The following is a 12,186-nucleotide window of genomic DNA, read 5'->3' as shown; positions in this document are numbered from 1 at the left end:
AATATCAGTATGCTTTAATGTGCCAATAGCAACTGATAAAGAATAAGCTCAATAAAAATTCAAAAATGGGTAATCTTACATATTGTGTGTGTGTATATATATATACATATATATACATATATATATATATATATATATCTATATATATAGATATAGATATATATATAGATATATATATATATCTATATCTATATATATATAGATATAGATATAGATATATATATGAAATAAATGTACTGTTTAAATGTCATAATGTCATACATTACTTTGATATTCACTGCAATTTCTGCAGGTTTGGTGGCTGACGGTGGTTTGAGAGCGTAAGTCTGCATTTCATTTCATTTCTTGCATTAATGCGTTTGACTTATTTCAGTGGTCATTCCAATTTCACTGTAACGGCTAATAAAATATGATGGTCAGCATGAACATGACCACACATACATCCTCTCAGCACTATTTCTGAGTAACGATACAATTTGACAGGATTGTGTTTGACTGTGTGAGAGATCGACACGGCGCCGTTTCAGATCCCTCAAAACAAACCAAGAATCTTTTTAAAAAAACCAAGTTATAATTGTGCACCTTTAAAAACAACTAAGCTGAAGTTATAATGGCAACAAAAGTGACACATCAAACTACAGTTTGTATTTACTTTTGTATTTTCTAATTATTATTTTATTTTTTAAATTCATTTTGAACTTTACTTAGTGTCCAGGATGGATTTTCTTCTTTCAGATTAGTTTTTAAAGTTTTTGAAAATGTTTAGTTTTAGTTTAGTTTTCATTCGTTTCAGTGTTTATTATTCTAATGAGGAAATAAATCATCAGCGCAGGTATTACAATAAAAACTAACTAAAGTAAAGGTTACTTTATTTTTTTATTATTATTATTTTATTCCATTTTCCAAGTTCCAAATTTAGTTTTTAGTTTAGTTTTAGGTAAATATAAAACAAACAGATGCAAACTCAATCTGAACAAACCAACAATAACCAAAACTGACCCGACAGCCTCGAGACACACAAGGGGAAACATAAGACATCAAATGGTCTAATAGCAAAAAACATAAGCAACCTTTTAATCGCTTCTTTAACTTAACAGTAAACAAATACAAAATAACAAAGCATATAACTCAAGAATCAGAGAAGATTACTTTTGTATTTTTGACTAATCATTTAGCAAAATGTGGCATGCACCAATCAGCACTTCCTGTAATATTCTAGGGCCCATCCCAGGCTCACTTGATGCCAGCACCAGTAAAAGAGGGAAAATAAAACACAAGATAAATTTAACAATTCAGTATGAGGAATAAAAGTGAACTAAATGAGTGCACTATACAGGTCATCGGATGTTCAAGATGGGCTTTACGTCTACCAACAACTGCTCACACTGCCAAACCAACTCACCGGACAATTACATCCAGGCTCTTTGGTTCTGTCCACCAGTTCAGAAGTTTTGGCGCGAGATATGTGAAGACTTATCAAAGTGTCTGAAATGTAACATTCCAGCCTCCCCTTTAGTGTGTTTGCTGGGCAGCTTAGATAATGTCACTACAGATAAGAATATAGCCCATATGGTTTTCACTGCCCTATGCATAGCCAAGAAAACAGTCCTCATGAACTGGAAAAATAAAAATAATCTTAATTCTAACCAATATAGAAATTATCTATTAGATTACATTAGTCTTGATACAGCCTCTGCCACCACATCAGATCAATTGCTCTGGGCTCCTTTGATCAGCTCCATCACCTAGTGGGGGGTCATAGTTTGGTCCCACCTTCGTTGTTGTGATTGGTGTGGGGGTAGGGACAGGCTTAGGGCGTCGGGGGGTTCCCCAGGAGCATCTCCCTTGGAGGGCTCAACCCGGGGTAGCGGTCATGGCCTATTAAGGGCTCTGTTGGCTCTTAGGTGATGGTTTCCTCGTGGCTGCGTGCAGCAGGGCTAGGGGAGGGTCTGTGCTGACGGACGTGGGTTATTGACCTGGTAGCCTGGCTGCCCCTGGGTGGGTCCGGGACGGGCGTGAGGTTCTGGGGGCGCTCCGTCTCTGGGCTGGGGCCCTGGCTGGGCCTTGGGGGCTTGGGTCCTGGTTGGTGTGTCGCCAGGGTTGTGGGCAGGTGGGTTTATGGGGGCTCAGCCCTGGCGCGGGGTGCCGCCAGTGCATCGAGCCACCTGGTGGGCTCTTCAACTGGTGGGGGAGGCTGTTACATCTTGCAGGAGCTCTCCTCTCTCCAGGAACTCACTCTGCAGGAGGGGGAGATATAGGAGGTGGAGGAAGATCTCAACCTGGGCGTCTATTGTCTTGTATAGTCTGGAAGATGAGTGGATGACGGGGTGGGTGCAGTTTTCTCTGTGGTGGGGTTGGGTGGGCCGTCCCAGGCTCTGTGGGGCCGGGCGGCGCTGCTGAACAGGGCCCTGGTCCGGATGGGCCTGGGCCCCCTTTCCCTGGCGGGTTACAGAGTATGGGGGTGCCTACTGGGGTCAGCGTGGGAGCTGGCTCCAGGGAGGGAGGGAGGCTGGGAGGAGGAGTTGGCCACCCCCTGGCTTCTGCTCCGCGGCTGCTGAGCGACCCCTCATCTGGGACTCTCCCCAGCTCTTTCTGGGATAGTGGCGCAGCTGCCCCTCTGTTGGTCTTCCTTGGTCTCTTGTGTTCTGAGGGCCTCTGGATGTCTGGAGTCTTGATCTCCTCCATACCTGCTTCATGCCCTGGAGGACGGGGCTGTGGCCCCCCCCACACCCTCTAGCAGATCATTACATGAAGGAACCTTTTAAATACAAGCGCGTCCATGCTCACAGGTGCACACACGGGTGCTCACACACACAAACTACACCCTTTTTGGCTCCTACCTCAAAGCACACTGTGCGCTGTCGATCTTACGTGCTGCACAATGTTTAATATTTAGTATTTACTGTTATATTCACATCATCGTGATGTTGTTTATTGTATTGCTCTTTTGTTGCTTGTTTTCTCTTTTTTCTTTCTCAACAGGTGATCCAGGTGATTGATAGATGCATTTTTTGTCTGTTTGTTTAGTTGTTTTTTGTTTTTTGCCCTTTATCCCCGTCCCTCTTCCCCGCTGTTTTTCTTTCTCCCTTTTCTTTCCCCCAGTCACGTCTGTCCCGTGTGTAGCAAGTGAAAATAAAATAAAATAAACAGTAAAAGCAAAGGTGAATCAAATAGACCAATACAGCGAGGCTGGGATGGTCCATTTGGTAAAGTAAATCCGTTGGGCATCTTTCTTTGCCTTTAGACAAAAATTCTGATGCAAAAGAGCCAAACGGGACAGGCGGGGGAAAAAAGAAAGAACTAAATGTGAACGCGGCAAGAAGATTATGGTTCAACATTTTTGTTTTCTTTATGTTCATGTATGTCGTGATGTGCAATGTGTATCAAAACTAACACAACACCAGTGTGTTACGTGACCTCTAGATGCACGGGGTTACCAACTTTACAGATGTATAACTGTCAGTGAATCTACCACCGTCTGAATGGCTTAGCATGCTGACTTTTGGAACCGTGTAATCTTTAAAACTCTCGATACAAGATCAGACCAATTATTAAATATGTAAAGTGCAATTAAAGTGCACTTTGCATAAACTTTACTGCATTAAATGTAGAAAGACACAAAACTAGAAGCAACACCGTGATTACAGTGCATTACTGCACACACTGTATTGCACACACAGCGAGAATTACTTTAATAATTTCCATTAAAACCTACTATGAAGTTGTAATTAAAGTACGTGTCTCTCTTTTAAGGAAATTTACATTTAATCCTAAAGAGGGAATGGACAACCCAGCGATGGTCATCACAGATGATGCAGGTACCCCGCTTGCCTGTGTAGTAGCCATTGGGCAAAGCCTGCTTGCTTTATGACAGCTCTCTTGTGTCTCTTCTGGTTCAGACTCTGTGTGGACGCCCATCCCACGCTCGTGTATCCTTAAACGCGAGGATGGCGAGTTCTACGGCTTCCATCTGCGTGTGGAGAGGGGCCATCAGGGACACATAATTAGACATGTGGTATCAGGTGGGGTCGCAGAGCGTAGCGGCCTTCGAGATGGAGACAGACTGCTAGAAGTTAACAACTGCTATATTGATGATGTTCCTCACCCTGAGGTAAGACAAGCTTCCTTCATAGTTAAATAGAAACCAGAGAAGCAACACAAAGCTGTCTAACTGGATCTGTCACGTTTCCAAATGTATAAATCAGGTGGCTAGGAAGATAAAGGTAAGCGGACACCAGTTGTGTTTATTAGTGCTGGATGGAGAGGATTATGAACGGGCTGTGTCCCGAGGTCAGGACCTGCAACGTCTGGCCCACATGGATGAGAGCTGCAAACCACCCAGGCTTTGTCACATCACCAGGGATCCTGTCTCAGGTCTGGGCATCACCGTTACTCCTTTGGAAGGTAAAACGTCTCCCTGTAATCACAAGAAGCCTAAGATTTGAGATCAGATGTCCGGGTCGAAGTCTGTGCAGTGTTATTCAGATGCTGCTCCTGTTTCGGCTCCGTAGGAGAGAAAGGTCGCTTTGTAGTGAACCCAGTGGCAGGAGGTGCAGCTGAAAAGGCAGCGGTGTGTCAGGGAGATCGGCTGGTGTGGATAGATGGAGCGATGGTGTCTGATCTCACACACTCCGCACTCAGCAAAATGGTTTGTGGACTTTTTGTAACTGTTTTCATAGATTTTTGCCTCGGAGTGATGCAACAGATAATACATCAGGTTATCTTTGGTCTAACAATAATATCTCCATATATTTTATTGTAGATGAAGAAATGTGGTGATCACATCACCATCTTAGTGATCGACAGCGAGAGTGAAAAGAAGTACACGCAAAGGCGGCTCCCCGTCCTGCCCACCATGGCTACCCCTCATCAGCTACCTTATAGAGCCCGAACACTCCACCTGACCTCTGTGTCTGAGAGCTTTGGTTTTCTTCTACGGCTGGAGAAAGTGCCATCAGGACGCACATGTGAGATGATGAAAAATTGCTGAAAACTGAATCATTTTCACTGTTTTGCTGTTAAATAAACTGGGTACATATTAACCAACAGATCACGTCCTGCGTGAAACGACCAGAGGCAGTCCTGCAGAGAGGGCGGGTGTGAGGGATGGAGAGCTGCTGCTGGAGGTCAACGACGAGTCAGTGGAGTCACTGAAGCACGAGGAGGTTGTGGACAGAGTGAAGCTGAGCGGACGAGAGGTCCATCTCACCACCATCACTCCCAAGGGGCTGGAGTTTTATACGCAGGTGGCCATCACTTACCACATACATGCACTGCTTTTCCAGTTGATTCAAGTGTACATCGAGGGTGGTGCACCCATTTGGAGGCCACACCTGATACTGGGATATTGTTACGTCTTTCCTGTTTTCCCTCCTGCAGCTGGGTCTGTCTCCGCTTCTTTTCTGTGAGGATGATGCAGCTGATGAAGGAAAGGAGAGTAGTGTGCTGACTTCTGTAGAGGAGAACTCACCACCAAAGGAAACGCATGTCTCAAGTAATCTTAGACTCTGCTCTCTCCAGAAAGGCCCTTTGGGATTTGGCTTTAAATTAGGCTGTGACCCACAGAGTCCTGGGACTTTCATCAGTCAGGTTTTAGTGTTTTTTTGCATAAACACACACACAGAAAAGTCATAAGCTTCAGTTTTGTGTCAAATCTTGTAAACTCTTTTTTACTCGGCCTCGTAGGTTGCTTCTGGGGGTCCTGGGCAGAGTGCTGCACTGCTTGTGGGTGACATAGTGATGGAAGTCAATGGACAAAGTGTGGAAGGAAAACCTCTGGAAGATGTGACTATGCTTGTGGAAGAAGGTGGGCATATTCCTGCATTGCTAGTCACACATACGACACACTACACCAAGATGGAAAAGACTGAAACACCCAGCAAAGATGTCACTCGCACAGAGGTGGCAAAACAACTAAACTGAATTCATCAGCAAGCACAGTTTTTAACTTTGTGTTTGTATTTGTATCTCAGCAGGAGGAAGAAGATAACGAGATATCAGCTTTGTGAGCGGAACAGATATAAATCTCAAAGACATTTCCCAGCACGATGCTCCCACTCAAGAATTCCAGATTTTAATCCTTGCCAACATTTTCAACACACAACTTCACTTAGATAGGATGCAATCAAACTAGAAACAAAATGCTTCACGGCTTAAATGACTCTCTGGTTAAACAACAACAAATGGCCCTCCCCCCTCCCATATCATGGTGGACTTGAAGCTCTTTCCCCCCACGTCCACTGCTTAAACTGTTTTTTGTGTTTAATGCTACTTTAAACACCTGACTGATCAAATTCTCCCATCACAAGAAAGATTTTTGAAAGCCTGAAAACAGACCAGATGCAAGTACTAGAACTCTCTCAGATGACAGAACCCTTTAAAGGCATGTGTATCATATTTGATACGTTTAATAGTTTTTGGGACTTGTGATCTTTTCCCCTGAAAAAGCAAAATGAATTACACAAAACATTGTTGAGCAAAAATTAAAAAAACAAAAAGATGTAGCAAATATTGTGCAATTAAATCAATTTCATCAACACTCCAATAAAAAAAAATAATGATGTTCAGGCTTTATTAATAACACTGAGTGTTGCAGGCAGGATTGGACCCAAACGCAGGACTCGTGGAGGCAGAGGTGAACTTAAGAAACTCGGTTTATTACAGGAAAATAAGAAGAACAAAAAAACTAACTGAACTGGGAAAACAAATAAACTATCAGGCAGGCAAACAGAACACACAGCGAGACCGAGGGTGAGCAGACATTAACAATACGACAGAGAACAAAGGAAACACAGGGCTTATATACACAGGGAGTAATCAGGGAATGGGAAACAGGAGAGAGACACGGCTGGGAGGGATTGGACTGACGAGGCAGGTAAACCTAAACACTCTGACACCAGACACGAACCTTCAAAGTAAAACAGGAAACAAGAAACTATTTACAAGGACGCAGACTGACACTGATCTAAATCTAGAATAATAATCAAAATAGCACAACTAAAGAACCAAAACATAAATCATAATACAGAAATATACCAAAATATAAGAAACTGACCCAGAACCGTGACAATGAGGAGAAGAAATCACTTTTGTTGTGTGGCTTTTCATAACAGGTGAATTCTCCAGAACAGTCCCACATGTACAATACACATAAAAGTAGAAACACAATTCAAACTACAGTGATATGCACATTTTATTGTATTTTTTCTAAAACAACGTTTATCTGAAAATGTAATTTACATCAGTGAGAACGCACTTGGAGTGCAGAGGATGCTTTTTTAGTGCCTGTAATGAATTGCACAAAGACACAAAACAAAGAAAATGAAAATAATAATGAAGTTTCCAGTGATTGTCTCCTTTGAGACTATAATTCCCAACTTTGTACATCTACAAAAATTCTTTAGTCTAGATTTCCAGCTTTCCTCCTTCCAGCTCACTCATCCTCCTAACGTTTGATGATGTAGTTTGTTTTTTTTAAAGAAAATAAAATCCTGGAGACTTTGTTTTGCAGCAAAACAAAACAGTAATCATTGTTTAACAAAATATGAACATTTTATTGGGCAAAATGAGCTACAAGGTGAAAAAAAATCAAAAAGGAATGTTTCCATATGAGGCGGCTGATATGACTAATGCAGTTATTCATATATACATATGTGTATATGTGCTTCAAGAAAACAGGATTAACCATACAAAGAAACAATATGTTCTATGTTTTTCTTTAAACAGGACAAAATGATTAGTGAAACTAATATATAACAGCTGGTCCCTTTTAACAGGAGAAACCTTCTGTAAGAACCAGGCTCAGAGAGGAGCAACCAGGCTCCGGCTGGGGGTGAGGGGAGAGAGGAAATAAGAAACAAAACGAGAGCAGAGAAAAACAGGACAAAACACACACGACAAGCGTTGATGACAATCAGCAGTGATGTCCAAACACACTGTGAGTGAGACTGAAGCGGAGAAGAAACACTCAGTGCACTGAGCATCGTCCCATGATGCACTGAGCAACAGTCTTGGGCTATAATTCTTATCCAAGTGATCCATCCATCAAAGAGGAAAGTTTAGAGTCTAATCTGCGTCTGCATGTCTCGGGATGTTGTCACCAGGATTAAAAAATACTATTAAAAAATTGAGTTGGACTGTTCCAAAAGCCAGTGTTAGCCTCTCCCTGACAGCTCCACTTTATGCATGCTTATTAATCTGTCACACCATCAGTGGCTCGTCGTCACTTAAAGCCTACGTCTGTACCTTACTACAGAGGCAGAGCAGCATTCAGTCCTAGCTGCCTTTCTTGGCAGATCTCTGCTTTCTCTGCAGCGAGACAGCTCATAACCTTTTATCAGTCTTTCCTGACCTGGTGCTCCTATATAATCTGCTATGATGGGAAAAGCTTGATTTACATTAAAAACATCTTCTTGTCTAAATACCCTGAAATTTGTTGTTATATTGAGTCAGAAATGTAAAGAATTATAAATGCTGCATAGTATCGTTCTTAGTCATGAATGGCTTTCACTGGAATACGTCCGTTCTGTACATACAAAGGGAACAACAGCTCCTGTGTTCCACTGGTACATTGTCTTATCTAATGGATGTTTATCATGTTTTTCAAAGACCAAAAAAAAATTTAAAAAGTTGATTCTAATGATAGACTATCCTTTCAACATTTATTTCTGTACACACAGTATAATTTAATGTTTAACGTTAATGTTTAACTTATGTCCCATGGTTAAATAAAAATCACATTAAAATTATGTGGTGCTACAAGAAAAAGCTTTTGAGAATCTCATATGATTACAGCACGTCCAACCTCACCTGTTATTTGGAAAAATAATGCTGGGAAAGTCATTTTAGTCCTTGCCTAGCTCAAAGCAGGAAGTAAAAACAGTCTCTCCAGAGGTGGAAGAAGATCTCTCCCACATGTTTCACCAGATATTACTGAGTATCAGAAGCGTGCAATCTCGTCTAACCTCACTGGTACCTGTCCTAGCCTGTGCAACACGGGCTTCCTCCGTCTGTAGAGTTGCAGCGATAACTAATGCTTGCTTCGCCTTTGCATCATCCTCTTATCACAAAAATGAGTGACTTTGTCTCATTTTTGCAAACATAAACTGAGCACAAAAATTGAGGCAGTTTGTTCAGTCTTTTCTTTGTTGTAACTATGCTTCTTGGCAATAAAGGTCTTACTGCTGGAAAGCCTGTTTATTTCCCCTTCAATGGTGTCACATTTGTAAGGAAAATGTGGGTTGAGCAGCAGAGTTGAGTATGTGGGCTGTGGCCATGAAAAACTCGTCGAATGTTCTCTGCCAATGCCAGACAGCTTATTCTGCTACTGACACTTGTTGGGTGTCATTTACTGAATTCTGAAGAATATCTGCAATTAAACAGTTTATTCTTTTAACAAATAGGGGCCTCAGTAACATGTGGAAGAACCATACACAGCCACAACAGCCTGGCAACTCCTGGTCACGCACTGCAACTCAGCCAGTGTGTGACCAAGGTGGTGTTGGGTTTTAGTTTATTCCCAAAAGAAAAATTAAAAGATATTCTGTAGAAAACATCCAAGATGTTGGGCCTAAATACCCCCATCATGAAGTTTTGCACTCAAGCTTGTATCTTCTTCTGACTTCTACAAGTTCATTTTTAGTTTAAGCTCAAGCCCCAAACAGTCATTTTATCCTGTTTTCCTACAACAGAAATATTTCTACACTTAGACGACACATTTTGACACTCACACTGTTCAATGCTTTTATTTTGAAATTCGTCAATCCAGGAAGCCAAATGGAAAACATAAAGTACAGATTTTATTTAAAGAACAGAGTCAGCAAGTTTTTTAGCCCATGAAACAGTTCAGCAAACAAAGCAACAAAAATGCGCTTTTATGAAGCAAAGTGTTTAAAATAGCTCATTACTGATGAAAGACTCGCCCGAGTTTCCTTAATTTAATTTGGCCAGAAAGGAAACATAAATCATGAGCCTGAGGAATGCTTGAAACTTGATGCAAAACACTCGTGGAGGGGTGTGAACAGAAACCAAACAGCCAACAAACGGTATCCACTACGTGAAGAATGGCGCCATCTGTGGCCTCTTTCTGTCACTACACCTTCAAAGATTTGTGAAAAATGCTTCACCTGTAAAAGTTTCAAAGTGACGTTTTTTCACCAGCAGAGCAGCTTCAGTCGATGACGTCACTGAAGAGCCAGAAAACTACCAAGTTAACCTGTGACGTTCATCATCATCACCATCATCATTATATTTGGATAGTTGGTGGAGAAATATCAGTAAACAGTTGGCAGCGTTCCTCGCAGCATTCAGTAGCGATTAGTCTACATTTTCTCCGCGTTTTTAAAGAGCTGAAAGACTTCACAGCATTTTTAAGGACTTTGTCATCACTCTGGACATTTTAAAAGTTTGAAACCAGTCAGCTAAAGTTTGAGAGCTGTGCTGCTTTAGTTTCCTCCAGACTGTTTTCATCCCAGAAGAATGGACAGAGGAGACGGACGAAGAGACAACCCGATTCAAAGTAAGAGCGTGATAGGTTGGAAGGCTACTGTTATTCCCCATAGGCAGTATCAAAAAGCTCCATACAGCTGTTATTCATGGGGTTCACAACAAAGCAAAGGTGCATACAGTTAATACTAATTCATATTAGGTGCCATAAGCATAAAAACGATGTAAATGCGATAAGAAAATTGTTATTATTTTTCACGTTACATTAATGGTTGTCATCTTATTCAAGAGACCCGCGATCTGTACATTACTCATCGGCTAGTAAGCCTTCTCTGGGATCGACTGGTAGTGACTCCACCCTCCACCAGGGGGCTTTCACGCGTTCTCCTCTTTGCATTAAACTGCTGCATGACAGAGACAACTAAATATCACTCTGTGATTCTTTCCCCCTGTTTTCAGGGGTGTGACAAGAGTGTGGTCTCTCTTTGCAGTTTTTCTCGTGGATTATCTGACAGTTTGTTTCTACACATGAAAGTTTCTGAAGTTTTAAGGCCTCAGTCACACAAGCCCAGAGGCTGCTCTGAGCCCTGAAAACATCCGTGTGGTACTGTGTATTTCCTGGTGCACTGGGAATACACGTCTCTTTATAAAAATGATTTAGACTTTGCACTTAATTGTAACAAAATCCTAATAATTTAGTTTAATAGTGCATTACAACAGTGAGTGAGGGCTGAGGAAAACTGACATGAGGACGTTTACACGTTGCTGCTCATCGACTGAAGCCTTTTTTATTTGAAGGAGCAATCACACTGTAATAAGTGTAGTGGGCGTATGTTTGTAGTTCCCTATGTAGTTATTTTGCATAAATTGGAATTTGTGGACAGTTTTCTCATCATATGAATGATAACAATAATATATTTCTGTTTGTTGTTGTAGGGGTACCAGTCGATGAACTGGTTTTTGAACTGCAACAGCGTCCAGATTTTGAAGAGATTCACTCGATGGTCTGCTGGTTTCAATTCGGTCTGTTGCGCAGCCTCTTAACTGAAGAAAACCTCCGTGTTCTGGGCCAAGTTATTCATCAACTGCAACAACATGATGATGATGATGAGGACAATCTTCAGAATGATGAGGAAGAGGCTGATGTTCCAGCAGCAGGCATAGAAATAAATCCACCTCAGGAAGTAGAAGGACCCTGGGTCAATAACAGAGCAGAGATCCCAGCAGGAGAAATGGAAATAAACGCGGCCCAGCAAGCAGAAGATCCCATAGCTGAAGAAATGAGGTGGTTCTGGGATGATGAGGAGGCTGAGAGTGACAGCGACAGTGACACTGATAACAATGACAGTGATGATGATGGAGACATGATGGAGTCAGGGCTGGGGGGCAATAACACATTGCCCCCCAGCCCAGTACTGGGAGGTTCAAAGAGGAGACCAAGGGAGGAGGAGGATGATGAAGAGGAAGATGGGGGACCCAAAAGAAATAATCCAAACACTGAATTTTGCTCCTGGACACTCAGTGTTGCACCCATCCTCCAAACCCACTGTCCCCCATCCTAACAAACTGAATCTCGGCTTTCCCCCCTCTGACGCACTGACTTCGTTTCCTGCCTCCAGCGACCTGTTCACCTGACTGCCACGTACCACCTGTGGATATCTGTTCAGCCTGTGACCCACTATGATTGTGCATACAAGTGGAATACAACAAGTGTGTGTTTCACACCACTGGTACCTTGTTAGG

The 12,186-nt window shown here is 42.1% G+C and overlaps 1 protein-coding gene across 1 annotated transcript; it reads left to right on the top strand.

The window, feature by feature from the left end:
- The first annotated feature begins 238 nt into the window (after positions 1 to 238).
- On the top strand, positions 239 to 5,800 carry nherf4b (NHERF family PDZ scaffold protein 4b). The gene is made up of 8 exons (XM_084942124.1): positions 239 to 320; positions 3,754 to 3,818; positions 3,900 to 4,111; positions 4,206 to 4,404; positions 4,512 to 4,648; positions 4,763 to 4,967; positions 5,050 to 5,246; positions 5,380 to 5,800. The coding sequence occupies exons 1-8, from the start codon at positions 253 to 255 to the stop codon at positions 5,632 to 5,634; spliced, it is 1,338 nt and encodes a 445-aa protein (XP_084798250.1). The 5' UTR covers positions 239 to 252; the 3' UTR covers positions 5,635 to 5,800.
- The last annotated feature ends 6,386 nt before the right edge of the window (positions 5,801 to 12,186 follow it).

This window comes from Perissodus microlepis, chromosome 10, assembly GCF_051167445.1.
Source record: "Perissodus microlepis isolate ML-2025 ecotype Zambia chromosome 10, ASM5116744v1, whole genome shotgun sequence".
Lineage (NCBI taxonomy): Eukaryota > Metazoa > Chordata > Actinopteri > Cichliformes > Cichlidae > Perissodus > Perissodus microlepis.
Note: the sequence above shows the minus strand (reverse complement) of the source record. Positions and strands in the feature narration are given on the sequence as shown.

What these genes read in the sequence shown, in the direction of transcription:
- nherf4b (XM_084942124.1), top strand. Translation starts at nt 253, where the DNA reads ATGTCATACATTACTTTGATATTCACTGCAATTTCTGCAGGTTTGGTG. An exon ending in ATGATGTTCCTCACCCTGAG is followed by an intron (nt 4,112 to 4,205) that starts GTAAGACAAGCT and finishes TGTATAAATCAG; the next exon opens with GTGGCTAGGAAGATAAAGGT. An exon ending in AGTGCCATCAGGACGCACAT is followed by an intron (nt 4,968 to 5,049) that starts GTGAGATGATGA and finishes ATTAACCAACAG; the next exon opens with ATCACGTCCTGCGTGAAACG.